General features: G+C 39.2%; 1 protein-coding gene across 3 annotated transcripts in view; it reads right to left on the reverse strand.

Annotated features, from left to right (window-relative positions):
* Positions 1-382: 382 nt before the first annotated feature.
* The window catches only part of MAPK12 (mitogen-activated protein kinase 12), a 41883-nt gene continuing 17286 nt past the window's right edge, over positions 383-24979 (reverse strand). For 2 of the 3 annotated variants that reach the window (XM_049813807.1, XM_049813809.1), the window contains exons 5-12: positions 17043-17072; positions 15414-15461; positions 10113-10227; positions 9371-9442; positions 6577-6656; positions 5721-5799; positions 3947-4120; positions 383-3181 (exon numbers count right to left, since the gene is read on the reverse strand). In XM_049813807.1, the coding sequence (XP_049669764.1) occupies positions 3111-3181; positions 3947-4120; positions 5721-5799; positions 6577-6656; positions 9371-9442; positions 10113-10227; positions 15414-15461; positions 17043-17072 (669 nt within the window). In that variant the 3' untranslated portion in view covers positions 383-3110. The remainder of the gene's footprint in view (positions 3182-3946; positions 4121-5720; positions 5800-6576; positions 6657-9370; positions 9443-10112; positions 10228-15413; positions 15462-17042; positions 17073-24979) is intronic. The other variant, XM_049813808.1, reaches the window with a different exon arrangement.

Genomic DNA, 24979 nt, shown 5'->3' on the forward strand with positions numbered 1-24979 from the left:
AAGATGTATATGCTTGATGACCTGTCAGTCTGACTTTAGCTTTTAAAATCAGGCTGAGGAATGCAACTGCATTCAAGGACTGAAATCCTGTCCTTCAAAACGAAACACAGACGTCTGGTAAAACCCAAGATGCTGTAAGAAATAATTAGGTGGCAGTAGTACAATCAGATCAGCTCTGTGGCTGACTTGAAGTTTGGAATATGGGAGAAAGGTTAGGATCTGTGGTCTGACTGACTTCCAAAATAAACTACATCAGCAGCTCATATTACATGAAATGTACCTATAATATTAGGTTTCATACAGTTCTCTTACACTGAACATACTATTTTCAGGAGTAATTATACATTTGGGAATACATATAGGGAAAATAAGACCACTATTGTGTAAAAAACAACCCCCCAACCTTTATTTGTCACAATACATTTCAAGTACATGCAGAATGTATTTACATTTCTCTTTAAGGCAAACAGAAATTGGGTTCTTATTCCTGAGTTGCTTAGCACCAGCAGAAATAGCAAATAAAAACTTAGGAAGTGTTGTCTCTCCCTTTGAAGCAGCAGCTGCCTCGCATGCAAAGTATTTCTGCTTTCACCTCGCATTTCTTTTAATGAGCTATTTATTCTAATAATCTCTATTGCTGTTTGCAGCCGTTTCTGCAGATTTCAATCTCTTCACAGAACCATCTTGCCAAGATGTAACAAACTTTCCACGTTTGCTATTTTACCTTGCAGACCGTTTGCTGACTAGACAGCACAGCAGTACTTGTGTCTTTGCTGGCACATGCATGAAGGTCTTCTCTTCAATTTTAAGAGTTCTGTATTCCTCCAGTATCAAGAAAAACTATCTTATGTCCTCCTCATGCGGGTTAGCTGCTTCTCCAATACTAAGTTAAGATTAAGAGAGGGAAAAGTTCACCTCAGCCAATGGAGGGGTTTAGGACTTGACTTCACTAAAGCTAAAGGCTGGGGGGGGGGAAGTGAAAATGCCCACCGAAGTGTTGGCATTTATGAAGAAAATGCAAAGCAGTTTTTCAATGAAAAAAAAAAAAAAAAAGCTTCCTCAAAGTCTGACTAACATTTGAGCCATTGCATTATCTCAAGACTTTAGATACTTGCTAGAATTTAAGATGTTGAAATTCCATTTAAAATATAAAGGGAGCATTTTCAAAGAAGTTTTTGACATTTTCCATTTCCCATTGGCTGGCTCTATCAAGCCCACTAATTCCAATAGGCGCTTTTCTCCCATCATTTTTAAGAGGACCACAGAGCACAATCCTAAGAGAAAACAGCTATTCTGTAAAAAAAAAAATAAAGTTCCTAATCAACATAAAAGTGTAGTCCAAGCAGAAAGTCAATAGGGAAAAACGGGGTATGACCCTTAAGTGTGCCTTCCTCAGTGACCTGTAGTGTGGAAAAATGTTTTGTTTCAAATTACATTCTCTGCTTTTTTTAATGCATTCCTGAAACTATAGATTTTAATGACTTGTCAAACACATCAATAATTCAAGGTTTCTGTTACCATTTAGTCCCTTTAGGTGTCATTCCAGCTAATCAATGCTCATCACAAACAATTTTTAAACAAATGCTAATATTTACAGGTGTTTAGCTTAAACATTCATTGAAAGAAACAGAACAACTGTGCCTTGATTAAACTTCTGGTTTAAACTGGTTATTAAAGAAAAAAACCTCAAGTTATTTCTTACTTCTTTTCCAGTTATTACCTGCTAAGATCAAATGCTTTCTGTCACAACTGTTTCACTTAGTAGCAACACATAACAGCATTGCATTGGGAATAATCCATATCTAAATAGTCAATTGTAGAGACATTACCTTTAACAAGGACAAGCAATCTCACAAAGAAATTCTTCACCAAAGGTTTGCCAATTTCTCTTCCTACCTCTGAGAGATTATTACAAACTAAGCACCTAGGAAAATATAGTAAGAGGGCAGTAAGAGGAACTCATGAAATGTCTAACCAATTTATCCCATCAGGAAGCTGACTACCCCTGGTAAGGCACCTCTCAACAGAAGGTCTGAGGGTTTTTCCAAACAAGATGAGTTCAAAAGGCTAAAAAAAGGAATGGCTGTTATCCTGCACCTGGCAACATCTCTGTACACTGTGAACAAACCAGCTTGCTGTAGGTATCCCCAATGAACAGCTGCAGCGTAGCATTTTATTCTCTTTTTATTTTCTATAATGCAATCCACGTGCAGCTTTATTTCTAAAATCAGGACTGCTGATTCTATAACCAGTTTAACCTCTAAGAAATGTACTTTCTGAGTGATCATTTCAATACTAAGATGCTAGAGAGCCTACAAAATTTTAGAAAGTCTTAAGAATTTCTCCCTGGAAATCCTTGATCCCTAGTCTATTATACAAAGAGACTGCAGTGTATTTAGAGGAAAATATTGTACCCTGTGACAGTGATTGTTTGGCCAGTGACTGTTCACCTAGTGCATTTGTGAAATCTTGTCCCGCTACACTGGTTACTTTGAAAAAAATCTAGGACGTGGACACTTCTCTGCTTCTTGCCTCTTGCCCAGATCTGTCAGAACTGGCTGGAGCTCAGGTTCTCCTCCACTCATGTAAGACAGGGGACATAGGCATTCATTCGATCTGTGTCTCCACTAACTGCTGCATTAGCTGAGGTAGCAGAAGCTAATTAGCCTCCCCAGGCATTTTACCAAGGTGAAATATTCCAGAGGAAGTCACATGAATACTTGCATTCAAGATATGGAGAGCAGTCATGGCACATCTCTGACATACTCTTGTGTCTCAGCTTGCTTGGGGTGGTAGCTTGTACTCTTCTGATCTCTGAGTTGAAGAATTAGTCCTACCTGCTCTTTTGATGATGGCACCAGGTTATCACAGTCTGAATCCTTTTGTGCAGAAGTAAGAAGTTGTAGGCAGGAATAAGTGTCTGGATAGTTTTGAAATACTACTCCCAAAGGCACCAACTTCCACATGCAGAGTAAAAGACATTGCTCTTTCTTACAGTGCAGATGAAACAGATTACATCCAGTTTATTTATAAAAGTTTTATACACCTGAAATGTCACAAACATTTACAACTTTCCTGCTTTCTTCCGTGTTCTGAAAAGACTAATACAATTACACTGCTGTCTCCTTTGACTCCAATGTCTGTGGTGGCTTGAAGTTCAGTATCTCTTTATATGTAATGCCTGGAAAACAACAGAATAAACATAGTGTTGCTGGTTTAATCAGAAACGGAGCTGCACAGACATAAGCAAGGTGCATGGTTAGGCTCTGATCTAGTTCAAGAAGACAGAGACCTCTTCAGGCAAAAAAGAGAGAAAGAGTAAAAAAAGTAAGGGAATCAATGAACATTTTCTCACCATTTCAGATTTGAAGAAGTAGCCCAATACTGAAATGTTACAGCTGCTTTCAAAGGGATGCAAGCATTGACTTTACAGTATAGTAGGCAATATCCTCAGAAAGACCTACTGAACACATCAGCTTTAAAAGTCAAGTCCTCACTTAAAAGCCTAAATATAAACCTCTGATGTTAGATGAAAACTAGATTCAGACTTAAAACTCTGCTGAGATAGCTGTTTTCTCTCCCTGGGAGAATCTAAATTAAAATTAAGGCCAGCAACCACTGCAGTTCTATAGAGCCAACAGTTGAGGAATCTGTTTGCCTGTCCTATCCACTGGAAGGAACATGCTACAGAAATGGTTGCTTTCTTACATTGCAGAAGATGAGAGGACAGAGGAGGAGGAGAAGGAGGAGAAACCTTTGGGGATCGTTCCAGGACTGCTCAATAAGAGGAACACTGGCTTGTCAATAGTGTTTCTCTATCTTAATGCTGTCTATTTACTCTGTTCCACCAAAAGCAGAGAAGGCAATTTGTAAAGGGGAATATTCCTATTTCTGGATGGCCTTTCTATCTGATTATTTTTTGAAAATATCACAAAACTAGACTCACGCTTCCACTCATCTAGGGGAAGATCCATGTTATCAAATGTGTCGTCATATTTCTCAGCTTCAATTTCTTCCTCAGGGTCGTGAATTGGTTCAAAGTAAGGATGCATCAAAGCCTCAGCTGCTGTGACTCGCTTCTCTGCATCCAGCACCAGCATCTTCTCCAAAAGGTTTACAGCTATTGCACAGAAAACAAACAGTGTATTCAAATCACGTCACTGATTGTAGCTTGTACACAGTAATGTTGCCCTGGAGATATTTCAAATAAATAATAGTTATAAAGCAGAATCATTGTGTGGTCATTCTATAGCCAGCGTGGCCCATCTGCATGACAAAATAGCGTTGTGAGCAAGCTGGGATGCGTACAAAGCCTGATGCAACGCAGAGGTTTTCCCTTGCTTCTGTATGCAATGCAGCCACATCACCTCAGCTAATGACTTCTCAGCTTCTGGCTCCAGGACAACTGCGTTTGGGGCTTTCCCAGGTGTCTTTCATCATTGCCACCATGTTGGGGTTGTAAGATGCATCACAACCTGACAGCAACAGAATGAACAGGTGGGTGGAGAGCTAATGAGAATTGTGCTGTATGTGACCAAATCCTAGCCCAAGTGCACTTGAAGTTCACTAAGACAAGTCAGTTGTCCATGCTCAGAATCTCAGTGCTGACTTTACATGCTATGTATTTTTGACCTCAGACAAAACAATTCATGAAAATCTTGTATGTTCCTCTCCAGTGGATTTTGGATCAGGTCTGCTGTTAGACTGTCAAAATGGGCTAATGTAAACAGATACGATGAATGACTTGTTTGTTCTCTGTTTTTCTATCCTGAAAGAACACTCTTGAGTTGGGTGGAGCAGCTCAAAAGAAGAGGCAGCAGCATGGGACAGGATGCTGCAACTCCTGCTTGCCATGTCGTGGATTCTCTCCAACCTTCTCTCCCAGACCATGAGCAGTTGTTCTCTACTTAAGGAGCAGCCAGATCGCCACAGAGGTGATAGGAAGAAATGTCCTAAAAACTAAATGGAAATGCGTAGTTTTTTGTACCTAAGAAGGCCAGTGAGCTAACCATTCAGTCAGGGTATGAGCTGCTTATTAATTATGCTTATTTCTACTGTATCTGAACATACAATTTCAACTTCTTAAATTGAGAAGATTCAATTATCCTAATTTATCCTAATAAATCTAGCTTTGTGAGCGTTCAGGTCATTGGGAAACGGATAAGGTTTGGGCAGAGCCATCTTGGAGCTCTGTCTGCCTCAGGTCATGTCACAGTTATGCACACTTGGTATGTTCTTCTGGCTGTTTACATCTATTAAATCCAAGCCACTGCTTCTCCGGAATGCACAGATGTTTCTCAGGATGTATTAATTCCATGACTAAAATGTCAGCTTTCTATTTGCTTGCATTTCTACTGTATCTCAGATTGACCTTAAAGAATTATATTTCAAATACAATACAGAGAAAGATTTATTACGTATACTTAATATCCCAGGGCTTTTGAGAAAGCTGCTCCAGTAAAACCATTAAGCAGATGCTGGATCGAAGCCTGAAACACAAAATACTTCTTTTTTGACGCTTCTAAGAAACATCTGATTCCTGGCAAGGTCTAAACTTGGCAAAGTTTAGCCACTACAATCAAAGTTACAAATTATGGAAAGCAAGAGATAGAAAAGCACAAGAACCATCACATAACCTATCACATGACTGATACTGCTGCTGCCTCCAATGCAAACACAAGAACAAGACAAACTGTAGACATCTACAGAAACTGTCTTACCCAAAGGATTCGCATACTTCAAGATGGATGCAAAATCTTTTTTCTGGACTTTTGGGAGACTTTTGATATAGTTTTTTGCCTTAAAAGAAACATGGATATTAAATTAGACCTTTGCTGCCTTTGTAAGGTGACAACATTAACTATATGCTTAATAGGTAACTCAACAATGCACATTGTACAAATGAATTTTTTGGAGTGTCATAAACCTTGATTATATTCACCTTCTTGCTGAAAAGAACGCTTTTTTTTAAAAAAAAAAAACCCAAGCCTTAAAACTGTGATTAAGAAATGAAAATGTAAAGCTTTAATTCTTAGTGCTCCATATTTAATATATTAATTAAAATAAATATGTATGCATCATTTGAAAGAATGTCATAGTGAGTTTACAGGAATCTCTAGAAGTGAACCTTATACAGTAATTTATTAGTATTTACATTGTATAGTTAGTCTAATGAATAATTTTAGGTTCTTTATAGTAGGGGCTTAAGGATTCTAGAAGGACACCCATATAAGTATAGGAAAGACAAAGTCAGAGACATCTGCAAACAACTGGGTTTTCTGAATAGGCTCATGTTTTCAGTACATGTCCAACAAAAGTATTAACGCATTAGCTCAACTGTTCACATGGTACACACTGGAAACTTTGAAGTATTTAAATATGCAGATTTTTTAAGTGTTCAGATCACTTTTTGTCTGCCCTCTTAATCTCCAGTAGCTATTCTGGGTGTGCAAATCACTTCAAGGCTGAGATGCACCATCAGGGGTCAATACATATTATCTCAGCCAGTCTACGAATTGAGCATGGCTTAAGTAAAAATAAGACATGTAAAAACAACTGACAAAGCAGAATACTCACATCTTGACTGTGCAGTTTTTGAACAAAGTCTTGAGTCGGTGTACCAGTTATTTTCATTATTTCTGTGAGTTGGTCCAGATCTGAATACCAGAAATAAGGAACAAAGTCTTTCACCATAAGAAAACTAAGCACTCTGCAAAAAATTGTACGTTTCTTCACTGGAGAATAAAGCAAAAATCACAAAGCAATGACAGAACATAAGATTTATAAAAGATGAGATGAAAGTTCTCCATTTTTCTTGTAAAAGGCAAAGACACTGAAAGCACCTGAAATAAAATATCCTGTAACTTGCAAACACATAATCGAATCATCTGCAAACTCCTCTAATATCATAAGGCCTCCTCGAGATTTGTCTGTCCAAAAGTATTGGAGTATCTGAATAATCAACACATGTATTGCATGCATTGCCCTGGTCTATCCAATACTTAGGTGATGTAAAAGCAGGAAAAGTCACAGGAACATCAGGTGGTACAACAAACAGAACAAAAATCAGAGTAAACCAGTCTGTGTTAGTTCTTCTCCGCACAGAGAAACTTCAAGAGGAAAAACCTAACCCCTCTCCTCCTCGTTTCCCACATGCTTAGCTCAATTCCAGATGCTGAGATGTTGGAGATGTTGGGGTGAGGCATCAGAATACTCCCTAATCTTCTGTGTCCTAAAGCAGCAGTGATTAATCAGCAACAATATCAGCTGTTTCAAAGAAGAAATGCCATATTTACAGGAGGCTAATGCTGCAGAGAACAGCTTTATGACTCATTTGCTACTCTGGTAAGAGCAGCAGATGAGAAGCTAGATCAGACCTCAGAGCACAAGAGGATTCCACCAACCTCTGCAGAAAAAGACAATGGTGGGTAACACTGATGAAATAAATAAATAAAATCCCATACCAAGTTTGCAGGATAACCTCTTCCTAACACTAAAACAAGAATCCCTCAAGTTAGCTGTTTTCTTATTCACCTACCCACAGCTGAACCCACGGCTGCATTTCCCTGACAAGAGGTAATACTTATTCATATATTCAAAGGCCAGCAAGGACTATTATGCTGGGGTAATTTCCTTCATAACACAAGACGTAGAACTTCAGCCAATAGCTCCAAAAGCTCCAACACCCAGTATGACTAAAATACTACTTTTTCCACTCTTACATTTACAGTGCAACTTGAAAATTATGATTCATTCATTTTCTTATTGATGTACCAGAATGCTCAAGGTTAGCATTAGTTGAGAAATGCTATGTGTTAGTCAACGGCTGTTCTTTGGCAGGCATTTTAGTATTTTCTTGTTAAGAACTAATGCGTACTTAAAATCTTTACAGCTGAAATAATTTGACATATTCTACTTTTCCATAGTGCCCGTCATTTTTTTGGTGAAGGCAATCTTCCTTTTTTATATTTTTCCTCACAAAACAAGAATAATACGATCCATGCAATGAAGTCCTAATCTTACATGTAAGTACTTAAATACAAATATAACTAAAATTAAACAACTGTGATTCTGTAAACAAGTATTTGCAGATAAGTGATTTATTCACTGGAACCCCACAAGGGGAAAAGCAGTGCAAAATGATTAGGCTGAGCTGTCAAACATACAAAGATGGGAAGCAAAACAAAAAAGTAAAAAATTCTTGCTCTATTAAATATATATATATAGAGAGAGGATAAATATATACCATCCTCTATTAAATATCACAAGTCCTACTGCCAATGAAGTATCACTTGAGGTTGAATTACAGCTTAATCTTAACTATTTTCTTAATTCCTCAGCAATGAAATGATAGGATGTTTTCTGTAAATCTAAAACATTTTACCAGACGTTACTTATATAACATTTTTTGGTAAAAAAGCATGAAATGGACTAGCGTGTGCACAGAAGTCCATATATCACATAGGAATCTTCTGTGCGTGTTCTGCAATTGTGGAATCTATTACTACAAAAATCAAAATCTGCCTCTTCTATCATCATAAAACCTTCTACCTGATGACTTGAGATGCGATTCAAGATTACCTCTCTTTCTCTATTGAAAAAGTTCAGTAATACAAGTTTTAATTGGCAGATGTGCAAAAGTGATACAGGTATCAAATAACCAATTAATGAGAAAGGTGCAAGCCATTTTACTATTCATTTCAATTTACAGTCACCAGTTTTTGAACAGACCTACTGTATCACTGTCCTGGTTTCAGCTGGGATAGAGTTAACTGTCTTCCTAGTAGCTGGTACAGTGCTGTGTTTTGAGTTCGGTATGAGAAGAATGTTGGTAACACACTGATGTTTTCAGTTGTTGCTCAGTAGTGCTTAGACGAAAGTCAAGGATTTTTCAGCTTCTTATGCCCAGCCAGGGCACAAGAAGTTGGCACAGGACACAACCAGGGCACTTGACCCAAACTGGCCAACGGTGTATTCCATACCATGGGACGTCCCATCTAGTTTAGGAACTGGGAAGTGGGGGCAGGGAATCGCCATTCGGGGACTAGCTGGATGTCGGTTGGCAGGTGGTGAGCAATTGCCCTGCGCATCATTTGTACATTCCAATCCTTTTATTATTACTGTTGTCATTTTATTGGTGTTATCATTATCATTATTAGTTTCTTCTTTCCTGTTCTATTAAACCATTCTTATCTCAACCCAGGAGTTTTACCTTTTTTTCCCCCGATTTCCTCCCCCATCCCACTGGATGGGGAGGAGTGAGTGAGCGGCTGCGTGGTGCTTAGTTGCTGGCTGGGGTTAAACCACGACAATCACATAAGAACCTTTCATCATTTTCTTACATTACTGTCATAAATTCATAGAAGGATACGATCATTTCCTTTGAACAGAGGCCTCCCTGTTATCATCTCAGCCATTATACAGCCCACAGACCAGATGTCAACTGAAAAAAAAGACCAATAGTCGCATTAAACTGCTAAATACTTGTTCATTTAAATGTGCATAAAGTTTAATTTAAAACATATTTTAAAGAAGTGTAAAATTTACCTTTATAGCCTGTTACAAAATAAATGAGTGCCTTGCCAAGTATGATGAACAGTATAGGTAAAACTACCAGCCCTTCTAATTAGCAGACTGGAGATAATCTGATAATATGCAGAATCAGTTTCTGAGTAACAGGCAGATGCTCGTGGGAAGTAAATTTTCAATGATTTCCAAAATGTCGATAGTTATCCTACCGTGACTTTAATTCCCTTCTTCCACAATTTTCCCCTGTCTGTTGCAGTTACAATCAGCACATCTTTGCAGGAAGATGACAGTCAGTGCAGAACACAAGAACATAGACCAGACTGTCACATCTGTATACATTTATATCACTTTTTTTCCAGCCACCTTGGCACTTTCTGTTACTCTCAGAAAATATACAAAAAAGGCCCCAGTCTCACAACCACTAAACAATTACCTGCAATTTATCTACAAGGAAGTTTTGAGTAATTATATTGTTATTTCCACCTCCGATTTCTCATTCAATTCAGGAACAAAGACTTGCTAATATATTGCCCGATTCAGTGAATGCTTTAGCTCTGTTAAGACTTTTCTGAAGAGATGCTGACCTGTTTGTGTATAATGCATCCAGTTAAGTATGACCTCTGGGGCTCTGTACCACCTTGTAACCACGTAGCCGGTCATCTCACTGTCTGTATGCCTTGCTAATCCAAAATCCAGAATCTGCAGTGGAAGCACAAAGAACATCCTGATCAGACAGCTAGTTACCTATTTCATACAGACTTTACAAATGTGGAAAATAAAGGAATTCGAGCAATCTGCAGAGATTGGTTTATTTTTGCATCTTTTTCTCACTGAAGTGTCTTGTTCTCATTTTAAAAATCAAGACAGAAGTAGCGAGAAGCTTTACAATTTTTTCCCCAAGTTAGATATTCCTAGAGCAACACTAAAAGCTGTAAAACCAGTAAAGAAAGTAGTAAATTCTTCAATTATTAATTAAAAACGACACTGGTCACATTCAACACAAAAAAAAAAATTCCCTGGCCATGGAATCACCATTGTATCATGTTAGGGCTAAAAGAATAGCACCCATTTTAGATGGTATTCATTGTTCTTGTATCCCAGGTGGCACAATTATGCAAAAGTGTGTTCCAATAATATTCTGAAGTAAGGAGGTATCATTATTTCTATTGTATGAGTAACTTGTACAAGGGAAGGCTTCCTCTAGTTCACATTGAAAATCTGCAACAAGAGTAGGGAATTACCATTATTTAGTCCCACTAAGTTTTCTCCAATCTACTGCATCAACTACAGAATCCTGTAAGGAATGCAAGGTCAGTGCAATTTTTTAAAGGTTTATGCATAATTCAGCTTATTTCTAAGACTCTCAGATATTTATCTCTAGATATAGCAATGTGTACAGCAGCAAGATTAAAAATGAAGATTACGGCCTTTTGTCACCTCCTACAAAACTGACCTAATAATATCCACCTGCATGGATCATCAAAAGATGGTGCCTAAAGATGCAGCCAACTGCAACAAAATTCCACTCCTGGAATGACAGTCAGTTCACACTTATCAGGAAGTTCATGCTACTATCAAGAAGCAGGGGGGCTGGGTAAGTAAAGTCTACTCAAGATAAATCATCATCATCATCCACAGATAGTTGAATATGTAGCTTTGCACGAACAGCCACTAGTTTCCATGTATATCAGGTTTCATGACAGGGCACAAGTTTTTATTAGAAGCACCTGTGCATTACTATGCCAATAGTGATATTTTTGTAATGCTCTCTGCCATTAAACATTTAAAAATATTTCAGGATAGTTTCATCATTCCCTGGCACTAACAGAAAGGAAAATCGTACTTTCATTAATAGATCAAGAGCATAAACTGTTATGGCTTATCTTTATTGCCATACTTGAAGTAGCATTTCCATGTTTTCCCCATAGCTGCTGATTGCCTACCAATTTAAAAACAGGAACAGGATGCAAAGGGAGAGATTTTTATTCTTACCAATAAAATGCATTTGACTATGGCCGATTCTTTGGGTACTGAAGATTTACTGGACCCAAAATATTTGCAGTAGCAAAATACACTTGTATATACAGCTTTCACATTTATTCTACATAGACAGCACACATTATGTTTTTCCAGTAATATGGGAGGCAGGGTGGAAGAAAAAAAAGGAAGTTTTATGTAAAAGTCAAAAGCCACATGTGGTACCATCTATTCTGTCACAGCTTTTTAGGCATTTTCCATACTAAGGCTTGTGACACCTGGAGTTGGAAACAGCTAAAATATAATTTGGGTTTGTATTTTTGTAAAAGCAGAAAATGACAGTGAGAATTTTTGTGCCTTATGTATTAACTTCAGGATTTATTTTCATTTACATATTCATTAGGCTCAGGAACAAGCGTATCATGTTAGTACTTAATATTAACGTGGTACCACTTCAATAACAACCTTCACATGAAACTATTACTCTCATACTCCAATCTTCACCTTTTCAGCTGGAACTTCCAAAACAATTTTCAGAGCAAGTTTGAAAATCCTTTTTATAATGCAGGAATTATGAAAGAGAGAGCAAATTCCCCATAGCATCTCAAGGATAAGCTCCCCTTCTACTCAGCAAACTTCATTTTCCTAACTTGCTTCAGTAACTGTAAATTTGAGACCACAGAAAGGGCAGTGATTTCCCCTCATGCACCCTTCACTGTCACTTTTCTGATTCCTATGTAGCAGCTGAGTGCCTCGGATGAGGGAGCCAGAAAGCTCATTGTGAAAAATAAAACTGATTGCTTATTAATTAATTACCAATTCAAGGAACTGTTCCAACTTGCCTACAGCCTCATCACCACAGGAGCTGATGCAAGGGAAGCTGCTGAAGTGCGCAGACATGGGGCAAAAGGTTTGGACTACCCCTGGAAGCGTGGTCCTGTGCCCACATAAACTTCAAAGTGCACTCTCAGAGCAGGGTGCCATCGCACCTGAACACACACGCGGGAAGTCAGTTCAACTCCTTCAGTGGAACAGATCCCAGTTAAATCCTCACCTTGATATTTTTTTATTAACACTTCCCAACATATTATAGTTTGCTTTCTGTTTATAGACTGGAGTTGCTTTTTGACAACCAGTACTTCCTAATTGCAAATGTGCACTTCTGGATATGATATCAGAGCTTATTGTAGAGCCAGGAACATCATAGTTTTGCTTTGAGAGTCAAGAAACAACAACTAAAGCTTAATGCTACATTTTTGCCTTGTCATTTCACAAAATTGTGTTCTGGTATAGAATTATTTGCCTCAGTTTATCCAAAAGCTTAAAAATGTCCAAGGTAACAGAAAAATAAGTTGTGTTAAATAAGGAAATACAGTGATTGTATCACAGAAGAATGTCTTAGACCTGGGCTGCATCTCAAAATGCAATTGTACAGCTGGGTGGGTGGGGAAGAGAAACATGTACAACTGTTTTTTCTAGATTCTCTTCCCCCCCCCCCCCCCCCCCCCCCATCACCATGGGACCCACTCACCACTTGGCCATCTATAAGCCAGGAAAAGACAATGGCTTTTTGCGTTAGATAGGGAAATTCTGAGATGACAGAACCCTGAACATTCAGGTCAGTCTCCAAAGAGCAAAAAATTGTATCACAACAGCTACATGCAAGTATAGTTTGTATGTTGTATGCTAAAAAACGTTTTTGTAGTGTGGCACCAAGTTTTATTGTATTTAATTAAGGGAGTCCTTCATAACCTTTGATCTTCCGTATCTCCCAGCTTGTAGAGTTAGACTTTTTGTAGTTATTCAAAGCTGGAATTCTCACATAACTGAACTCCTCTCATGAAGTCTTATGTCTCTTTTAGGGAGGAAACCTTGGCCCTAAGATCTAAATGCCCTTACATATCAGGACACAAAAGCCCCCATTCAAATTTACTGTTGTTTTGTGAGGATGTATAGGCCAGTCATGATTCAAGCACAGGGTAGAAGACATAGCTTGATTTTGTAATTAACTAAAAAACCCTAACTAGACTTTCAGATTGCTAGAGCTAAAAGATAGGTGACAAAAACACTTCTAAAAATTACTAAAAAATTAAAATACAAGAATAGAATCAACTGGAGACTAGAAGCAGTCTGGGACTATCTCTACACTCAAGAGAATAAACTATATTCCTAAAATAAGCAGTGCTGAGTACTACATAATTCTACTTCATAATAAATAATTGGCTTTTTTTGTAACAAAGTAATTCTCCACAGCCAAATAGTTGCATTTTTGCTAGGTCAGGGAACATTGCATAATTATTTCTGCAGTACAAATAACTATCCACTCTAACAGGCTTTGGAAGATTTCCAATACATGTAAGAAACTGTGATCAGAACTAGTCAGATACAGTATTTCAGTGCAATGATTTAGAAGGACGCTTGAGGACAAATGTTATTCGGGAGAAGAATTACTACTCAAATGGACTCTACTGAGAATATTTCCAAGGAAGTGGCAACACTTACACTTCTGGACAGATAGCTTTCCACAATGGATGCTACAGCCCTGATCTCCAAAGGTGCATGCCAGCTAAGCCCAGTTACCATGCTGGGAAGGGGTGTGTGTGTGGACCATCCTCCTACCCATCTTTGGGGGGGAAGCCCCAACAGGTGGGATGAAGAGAGTCACAGTACATGCCAATACTTGCCCCACTCCAGAGAAGCAGCAAGCAGGTAATACAAAAAATGCCATCAAGCGCACCTGTCTTGCAGTGTGGCGGCAAAACCAGCAAATAGCTGAACTACAGGAGGCTGAATTAGGAATTGCCTCCCTCTAATGAATTTTTTTCCTCACTACTTCAATTAAGAGCAAAAATGAAGCAGAACTGATATATTCCTGCTATGAAATACACTGTAGGCTACATGCAATTGATACTACTGTTAGCTTTAACAGTGCAGAAGGAATCACTTTCAAAGAAATAAGATGTTCTTGCTCATGGTGAGCAGTAAGTGATTCCTCTCATGCTTCTCTGAAGTGATTAGCTGCAACATATCATAAAAACTGTTCTCCATTACAGCTCTTATCCTACTGTAACCATGACATGATTTTTTCTTGAGAAGTATTTTTAGTTGAGTGACTGCATAAAAATATACCAGTATTCATTGCAACGTACACATCACCCAGGAAAAGGGTGACTATCACTGTCACGCACATGCCCTTGGTGTGGGCACACAGCTGTGGCGTGGACTGCTCTGTCAACACCAAACCTGCAGAAGCAATTTCAGTTCTTACACTGCCCTTCACCCAGATGGAGGGACCCAAGTTAGCAACCGCTCCAAGGACGCCATCAATGTAATAACCTGCGGCACTGACTTCCTCGCCAGAAATCCTCCTCTACATCTTGGAGTCAACTCCCATTTCTCCCCTGTTAGCACTGGGTACCAGCTTCCCGGAGTGTCCTATCTGGACTGGATGTTTTCAGCTGGGACATCCTGGGCAATGTTTCTAGCTTGAGGCACAGCCATTTCTCGTGCTTGGCTCCGGAATGATCTCAGAAATTGATCATCACCTCTGCCATTTGTATGAAACGCACATTTATGTCAGTCAAGGACATACAAATAGGAGGTAAAGAGATTTGTACTATTCAGGTCTTTATTTCTTAAAAAAATATTTAACTATTCTTGTGGTGACGGAAGTCAGACAAAAGGGAAAATACTTATACTTTTCTAATTTTTTTCAAGATTGCTACTGCTGCCCATCTGATCATCTTCTCTTTCATTCTCCAGCGTTCCTGTATTTCTCCATGACACCTCAAAGCCCGTGGGCTGAAAGCCTGGTCCATCACTGAAACCAGCCAGCATGTCTGCAGCTGCTGCACCCTCTGTCTTCTGTGGTGTATTTCTAATACCTCTGACATAAATAAACATCCTACCTTCAATTCACAGTCTTCGTTTACTGCCAAGTTTCCAGGCTTTAGATCCTGTAATCAGATTTGAAATGGATGTTATTTACTTATTTTACAGCAAGCACAATAAAGCACACTTTCTTTCTTCCTTTCATTTAAGTTTAATGGTTTTCATAAAACTACTTAGAATAGCAACAGGTAAAATGATGTCATAAATCTAAATTAGAAAATTAAATGTAACAAATAACAGAAACAAAGACACAAACTTGCATATTTTGGCTTTTTTCCAGTATGTTTTCCCCCCAAACAAATCAACGTCTTTTCTGTTAGAAGTCAGGAAAATACTTGCCAGTGAAGGAACTCACTCATCTTACTGTCTGTCAGTGGGTTTTGGACATAAATTTGTTGCATTTAATATTAACACCACAAAGTTAAAGATTCACATATGTATTTCTGGACTATACATACTGCATATCAAAATATACTTTAAAAAGGTTCCATACCCTGATAGACTTAGAAGGAGTACTGAAAGAATCAGACAAGATCTTACATAAAAGCCTATGCTCTCTTCTGTGGGAAAATCAATTTCCTAACAAAGTCAATTCAATGGACACTGCAGCGTGGAAAAAAAAAATCCCTTAAGCCTCTTTAGCTACTGTATAGACTTCTAATGATATTCAAAGGTTGTACTTCTAAGTTTAGCAGCAAAGGGAAGAGTATTGGCAACGACTAAGAAGATTTTGCAACGTCAGTGACTCTTAGACATTCAGTTATAAAGAGAAAGAAAAAAATCAGAAATTAATTTTCCTTCAGCTTTTTCAAGACATTTAGAAGAATCTTCTGTCTGAACTTTTTAAAGGGCATCCACCTGTTTTATACAAAGATGTTTTAAGATCAGAGAGGCCTTGGAGAGAAACAAATTGGTGCAAAGAACCATAATGAAACCAAAAAGCTCAGGAGCCATCAAGAGGGAGCTTAGAGAAAGTCTAAGCAACTGTAAATTTAGATCATGATCACAGCAGTTGTAGAAATAAAAATAGCAATTTGTAACATTATTTTGGCAGTTTGCATAGTTTCCATGTCCAGCTTAAAGCTACTATATAACATGCGCTTTCTGATGCTCCTGATATTTTATTACAGACAGTTTCTACTGTTCTGATGCAGTTTTGGGGGAAGTTATCCTGCTTAGTACCATGGAGGCATCATTCAGAACTCCTTCACAGTGCAAAAGTGATTTTAAGTGGACTTTAGATGCAGCAGGGATTCAAAAAGAACCAGATGCTTAATTTCTCTCAGAAAAAAATTGAGGGTTTCAAGATGTTTAATCTTCAGTTAAAAAAAAAAAAAAAAAAAAAAGGCCAGAAAAAACTCTTATCCACCTCAATTTAGACACTATTTGCTCTTGTGGGGACTTACAACTCAACTTCACAAAGTAATTTAAGAAATCCAAATCTAAGCTGTATTCAGCGCAACCTGAGTGCCCAACTTACACTGATGTAGCCATACCACTTTTTGTTCCTATTGAAGAAGAAACCAAAGGCATCATCAAACTGAGACACTATAAACAGAATTTCAGGCATATTTACAAGCATGCTTATACACAAACACCACTCATATTATCAAAATATAAACATCTTTTATATTGTTTCCACTTACCCTGTGAATTATGCCTGATGAGTGAATATACTGTAAACAGAGAAAGTATTTTTTAGTTAATGAGGTCCTGACTTTAAGAAGTTGCCTGCGACAGGGGAGAAAGTACTTTTTCATGGTGCTAAAGTAATCTGAAATTAGAAAATGTTTATTTATTGCACAGAATATCTTTTTAGCTATGTTCAGATAATTAAACTAGCATTCTGCCCTTCCCCTTCCCCAATAATGAGAAACCAGCAAATCAGCTGGAGTACTGCAACAGATCATACAGTTTTTTCTAACTCTTCCAATACATAACATCCCATTTCCAGTTAATTTTTGGCATTGCTGTATGTATATATGTTTCAAAATAAATCATGCTATTTTATGTATCAGAAATGCTCTCTTGCAATAGACGTCTCTGGTGTGCCATCAGAGTTTAGAATCATATGCTCCAGCAGCACTGAGTTTTACAAGATCATTTAAGACCAGGATGAAGGCCAGTCAACGTCTTAGCTGAGAAATCCCACTACATGCTTCAACACTTCCTCAATGAAACACAGAGAGGACATTCTCCTTTACCTGAACATTTTCATCACCCTTCCAGTGACTTATTTAAGGGCTCACTAAAGTCAAACCAACAAACTGGACACCTAGAACTAGTTCTTTTGGGAAGACACCTGATCAAATACAGATGTCTGCACCCGTGACTGTCACCAAATGCTCCTCACTGAGATACACAGTTCCTCTCACCAGCTGAATGATGCCCTAGAAGAGACTACTTTCATCATGGACAATAAAGGGAGCCTCTAGTAACTAGGTCAGACATAGGCATCTCTTTTGCAAGGTTTGAAATGCAGAAAGTTGTCCTGAACTGAGGACGTACTTTCCAAGAGCAGCCTTGGATGTGATAGTACTATTCACTTCAGGTGTGGGGAACCAATCTGAAAACCCCACAGACCATACTACTGATGGCAGCTCATACTACTGACACTAAGCAACAATAAAGGTTTTTAAAAAGTCCCCAGAAAAGACAGATGAGATGTGAATCCCACCAGCTTCACCTGAAGAGTTTTCATTTTATTCCACCCTGAAGAATGGGACAATAACTGGGAAAAGAATTACTGGGAACCAGCTGTCAGAGCCAGGAAAGACCAACCAGGGACAGTCAGCATGGCATCACAGAGATGCACAGAAGCATTGAACTTTGCAGGGTAACTGCCAACCAGCCACAGCCCCAGCAAGCATCATCTTCTTCCCCAACAGCCAAGAAGATGAGCAATTAACCTTGTAAATGCAACAGTCCCTCTGCAAAGGGATCCTCACAGTCCACCTGATGAAGGGACCAGGGAAAAGAGAGCAAAGCTACAGATCAAAGCCAACTTCTTCAGACAGATCCAATGTGCATTTCAGACTTTCTGAACTTAAACAAAATCCATACAACCTAAGCAGCACAAGATCTGGATTTAAGGCATCGAGTTTTTAAAGCAGTGACTGAACAAAAATAAAGTTTCTGACATTTACTTTTTCCTCTCTTACACCTGACACAGTGCTCCAGATGTGGTCTTGTAGGTTCTGAAAAGAGGGGGGCAAAAAAAAAATAAATCACTTCCCTTAACCCTGTGCCTACAACTTTATGAATCCAGCCCAGATAGTGGTAGGGCTCCACTGCCGCACGGGCGCACTGCTGACCACTGTGCCCGAGTCCCCCCAGGTCTTGGCATTTGCAGTAGACCAGTTCCTGCTACATATTACTTGCAGATTAGGCAAGGTTTAACATCACCCATAGGAAATGCCAAAGCACTTCACAGGATTTCCTGGGGCAGACACAAGGGGCTGAGGGTGCAGGGCTGTTCCCCAGAACTTAGGCTGTAAAACCACTACAGCAAAGAACTACAAAATGCTGTATGTGTCATGGATGTACATGAAGTGGATCGGGATGGGAGGAACCAGACACAGAATGAGGAAGTTTGTCATTTGTACGCAGACACCAGAGAAGAAAGGGAGAGAGATTTTTTTTTATTTTTTTTTTAAAGAAACGTATCTGTAAGTAGTTAGACTCCCAATAAATGAAAAAAAAAGATGATGTCTTCTGCCAAAAGCTATCTTTATCAAGGATATCACAATGACTACTTGAAGTCTAAATCATTTCAGTATCTTCTTACTGAAGCCTCTTGATTTTCCAAAGCAGATGCTTAAAATATTCTATAGGCTATTTTTGCTGGTATGACTGTACACAGTAAGGAAATAACTGGCAGACCCAGGAATTTCTGCACCTAAGAATGTGGCATGTAGAAACAGGAATTAAAAGGACTGCACCCTTCAGAGTTTTAAAGTAAATCTCACCTGTTTGGGGGGAAGAGCATGGTTTCACTGGCATTCTCACCCCACTGAAGGTTTTATGAGTATTCACAGCACCAAAATCACATTAACACTTTGGGGAGAACTCCTATATTTTCGAAACACTCCTCTTAATACAACAGTACTGAGATTACATGAAATTGCACTTATTCCTGGTACTAATGTACGCATCAGCCTTTCTGTAAGCTGAAATGCTGGTGCTGTGCTGCAGTGTTTCTTTAACAATAGCAGTATTTTTTTAACTGCATTTTATTATCTCCTGGCAGGTAGCAGCACTGGAACTACACCAGTCTTCGTTCAGAAAATTTTCCATTTCAGTTCAATAACCTTCTGAAACAGGATCCTATTCTTACTGATTTTCCTCATTAAATTATCCATTTATTGACAGATTTTTCACTCTTAACATGGCAAAAATGTCCAGACCAGAGCAGACACATCCTTCACAATGTTATTACCACTTCACCAGAACAATATTTGATTCAATAACTCAGTTAATGTGAGCAAAGTGCCTTGGAGCACAAGGAGCTCTATGAATTATCCCAAAGACAATTTTTGGTAGCATGCATAAATCCTTGAATGCAAGCTTCAGACTGTGCTAGGAAGCTATCCAACAGTTGTCTGAATTCTAAGCATTCTTGTCTGTATATGCAATCTCTACACAAAATAAAAAGCAAATCAAAAGGGAATTAGAAAAGACTCAGGAGAAAGTATTTCAGGCAGCATGCAAAATGAAAATGAGGAGTGACTTGGCAGGCAAGGTAAAACTTAAGAGGAAATGGGGGAAGGGAAAGCAGAGAAGTAGAAAGAACAACATAAATGTGAACAAAAGAGTAACTAGAGATGACAAAAGGACAGAACTAGAGCAGGTAAGTATTGCCATGAGTATGGCAAAAGAAGCTTGAACAGGTGTTTGTATGGCCCAAGAGCTATCCATCCATTCTTAGATAGCATACAAATAAAGAAACAGGCCTGCCACCCACCTCCCCAGACCTCTAAGAACAGGAACCCGACTGGCACTCTGGCAGAAGAGGGACCTAAGACTGAAAGCATTGGAAGCTCCAGCCCCTTTCCACCTACATAAAGACATTTATGTTCAGCTTGCCTTCTGTACTCTTTGACAATACACAGCTTTTCTGTCAAACAAAAAATGATGAAAGCCCTTCAAAGTTGCAAGTTCATACTTAAATAAAATTTAATACCAGACTAAGGCCTGATGAGGAAACAGACAAAGGAGAGGCACAGCACTGCTTTTAAGCAGTGTCAAGATGCATTGTTTTCTCCTACCACGGATGAAGTTAAATTCTGATAAATTGCAAGGCTCACCAAAGAAAGAAAATGAATATTTCATCCTCTATAGAAAGAAGACAGTAAAATGGCAAGAACAGAAACTAACTGACAAACAAGGACTGTATAGACTTACAGAGCAAAGATCTGAGGGCTTGATACAAACCTTCCTGAACTCAGTACAAACTTTCTATTGACCTCAATTTATATTTATTTTTTAAATCAAACCTGTTGACATTTTGGTATATAACCAATCCAGAACCAGTATACAGGTAGAATGTAGAAACAAAGCCTGCAAGAAACTGACTTGGGGGCTTAGCAAAAATCTCTCTTATCCCTTCACAATACATCACTCATGCAGAGTTTTTTCTGCATGCATTTAACTGTCACATATGAACAGGTTGTTACAATAGAAGTATGCAATGTGACAAAAGCGATAAGCAGCCTTCTTGCCTTTGACCAGACATAAATACAGATACCATAAAGTGCTAATGTACTTTACATAAAGGACAAATACATATTACAGGTAACATCTTTACCCCCCCCCCCCCCCCCAAAGGAGTCCATCAAAGTTAAAAGGTGCAAAAAAATAACATGCATTATAAAAATGAGAGGCTAAGCTTGGGAGGCTGAAAGAGCTATAAAACAAACATCTACAGAGTGGCATATTCCTCCTTCCCAGGTGTTGCAAGTATTTTTCCCTTATTAATGCCTCAACTGAGCACTAGCTAAGCATATGCTTTGTTCCCCCTGCCCCACTAAAAAAGTAAACTAAGTAAACACAGATGGGCTGTCTTTAATCCAGATACAGTAGACCTTAAAAAGTACAAGACTTTCATGCAAAACTTGGCAGACCCCTTGTAAAACAGGTAACTTACTGATATCAGTAAAAGAAGAAACAGATTACTGACCCATTTTCTTTTTTCTCTGCATGCTAGCAATACTGCTTTCAGCTTAACCTACTTCCTAGCACAGACAGTGCTGCAAGAATGTCCCTAAAGCACTGGACCACTCCTATTTCTTAAGGATTTCCAACTAGGTGTATCATTGCAGCTGGATGAATTGGTTCAAGAATAATCCAAAATTTAATGGAACAGGTACAGTAAAGACTGTTCTCAAATGTTCACTGTGCAATAGGAAATGACAAAACATCAGAGCCTAGTAGCTGAATAATATCTTATTTCCTGCTGGTAATTTTGAGGTAAGAACAGTTGTGCTCTTACAAATGTGGGGAAGAGACAAAATATTCAGGCAAACCACTTCTTATAGAAGATCTAAAACAGTTACAGAGACCAGAGATAGAAATTTACTAAGACTATCTCAGCATCCCTGCTGGTTTCCTTGTAACTGGGAATGAGGACTGTCCTTGTTTTTATACAATCCTGGGAACAGCAGCTTACATGGAGAACTTCCTGCTCTTTTCCTCTGTGGTGGGCTGACCTTGGTTAGCCACCCCGTACCCGCCGAGCCGCTCTCTCATTTCCCCTCCTCAGCAGGACACAGGGGAGAAAGTACAATTGAAAAGCTCGTGGGTCAAGACAAGGACAGGGAAATCACTTACCAATTACCATCACAGGCAAAATAGACTCACCTTGTGAAGATTAATTTAATTTATTGCCAACTAATAACAGAATAGGATAGTTTGAAACAAAAACCAAACCTAAAACCACCTTCCTCCCAGGTTCAACTTCACTGCTGACTCTTCTACCTCCTCTCACAGAGAGATGGGGAATGGGGACTGTGGTCAGTTCATTATGTGTTGTCTCTGCTGTTCGTTCCTCCTCACGCTCTTTCCCTGCTCCAGCGTGGGGTCCCTCCCATGGGAGACAATCCTTCACGAACTGCTCCACCAGGCGTCCCTCCCACAGGATGCAGTCCCTTCAGGAGCAGAGTGCTCCACTGTGGGTCCCCCGTGGGCCACAGCTCTTGCCACAAAACCCGCCAGGAGCCTGCTCCAGCACGGGCTCTCCATGGGCTGCAGCTTCATTTGGGGCATATCCATGTGCTCCAGCAATGGGGTCCTCCCCGGGCTGCAGTGTGGAGATCTGCTCCACCGTGGACCTCCCTGGGCTGCAGGGGGTCAACCTGCGCCCACTATGGTCCTTCCCCACGGGCTGCAAGGGAATCTGCTCCGGCACCTGGAGCATCTCCTCACCCTCCTTCCTCACTGGGGGTCTGCAGGGTTGTTTCTCTCACATTTTCTCACTCCTCCCTCACAGCTGCCGTGCAGCTTTTTTTACCCCTCCTTAAATCTGTTATCACAGAGGTGCCACGAACATTGCTGATGGGCTCAGCTTTGGCCAGCGGTGGGTCTGTCTTGGAGCCAGCTGGAACTGGCTCTGTCTGATGTGGGGGCAGCTCCTGGTGTTTTCTCACAGAAGCCACCCCTGCAGCCACCCACTACCAAACCTTGCCACACAAACCCAATACATCCTCTTTAATTCCTGCTCTGTCTTCTTCAGATGTATGTCAGCCATGCACAGTTGCTCTGCTTGACCTCCCCATTTACTCATCCAACAGACTTAAGTATCAACCTTTGGGGCCCACGAACTCCACTCTGTTGGCCTCGGTGAGATAATCTAGGCCACTAGGATGAAAATATGTTTCTAAGCCATTTCACTGGAACTAAATTAATTATTCATTCTTTCCACTACACTCACCTCAAGCTAATTTTTTACAGTTCATATATTGCTTGCCTGTAAAATTAGCCCAAATGATGTTTTTCACCTCTGGTGAATAGCATGCCTCTGCTGGAAACCTGTTTCCCAGACAGTTACTTACAACTGAACAGACCACTCCACTTACATGGTCTTTGAGAAAACACTTATTAGGACATGGCTTTGTTATTAGAGAACTAACTACAAAACTGAAATCGTAACTCTAAATTCAAAACCCAGAGCAGAGGCAAATTCCCTGTAGTTTAAATAAAGCCAATTTCCCCAAACCTGGCTTTAGTTTCTGTATTTGTAAAATGGGAATTACAGCATTTAAATGCACAACTGTAGAATAAAATTGATAATTACTCAGCGTATGTAAAAGGCTGTGTGAGTGAAAATCTACTAAATAAAGAACACAGAATCTGAGGTAAGGTCAAAGACAAATTAATAATGCAGGACTCAACAACCAAGTATATTTACTAAGTTTTGTGATGGGAATAAACAATTTACTTGCCCTTCTGTATCTGGTAAGTACAGAGAGACAAAGGAATCTTGGGTACGCTGTTCCTGATGTTCTTGTCCAAGAACAGTATGCTGTCCTGCAATATTATTTATTTTTAACAGTGTTTGGCAATGCAAATACAGATCTGGAAGAATCAGCATCTTGATGGATGTGCCAGACCCTCCTTTATCAAAACCAGTTCTGTATTTCCACTGCACAAGCACATCCCTATGCAACACACCTTCCAGCACACCGACTCTACTTATCTCTGTACAAGAGCAGAGGAAAGTCTGCCCATACATTGTATATTGCAGGCACAGGACCATAAAACCAAAATTGTAGAGTGCAAGCAGCAGCCAAGGAATGACATTCAATTCCAGACAGTGCTGTTCCATGGCCTTGTTACAACATACATCTCCAGAGCAGCAAAGGGAATTAAACGGCCATCACTGCAGAAGAGCCTGGCTGAAGCCTGCAGAGCTAGGTCAAGGTTCTTCTTCTCCTCTTGAATTGTGTCACCAAAAGAAAAAAAATAATAAAGAAGTTGTAGCCTTTTTATGATCAACAGTTGCGTGCACCCAAAAAGCAAACACTGTAATTTAAGAACTGTAGTACCAATCTAGACTGAGAAGCATTTTCATGTCACATTAATATAGGTTATGGATGGACAGGTAGCTTAAAGAGTTTCTTCTTTTTGTGTTGTAAGACACAAACTTCAATAATCACACTCCATTTTTTAAAAGCCAAATAGAGGAAACACGTAGCAATAATAAACAGTATTTAGCAGAAAGATGAGGAAGAAAAACATACAAAGTATATGACAGCTAATACATTTAGAATCATCTTTGTGAGAGTCAGTAAAATTCAAAGGTATGTTGTTTTGCTATAGCTGTTGGCTTTGCAGTCCACAGAAGTATAAGATCCAAGAGATAAAAGAGAGATGAACATAAACATTATTTCTGAGAAAGAGTGGGGGATTAGCAGTCAGGCTTAACTGGGCTTACAGTCAGGGTTATTCTCTGAAAAAAAAAAAAAAAAAATAAAATAGAGAATCATGAAGAAGCCCAACAACTAACTTAAGGATGGCATCTAGTTATACTTTTTGTTTAGGTGTAAGGAAATTTTACACTGAAATTATTATTTTTCCCCAGACGCCA

The sequence above is a fragment of the Accipiter gentilis genome, chromosome 11 (assembly GCF_929443795.1).
Source record: "Accipiter gentilis chromosome 11, bAccGen1.1, whole genome shotgun sequence".
Classification (NCBI taxonomy): domain Eukaryota; kingdom Metazoa; phylum Chordata; class Aves; order Accipitriformes; family Accipitridae; genus Astur; species Astur gentilis.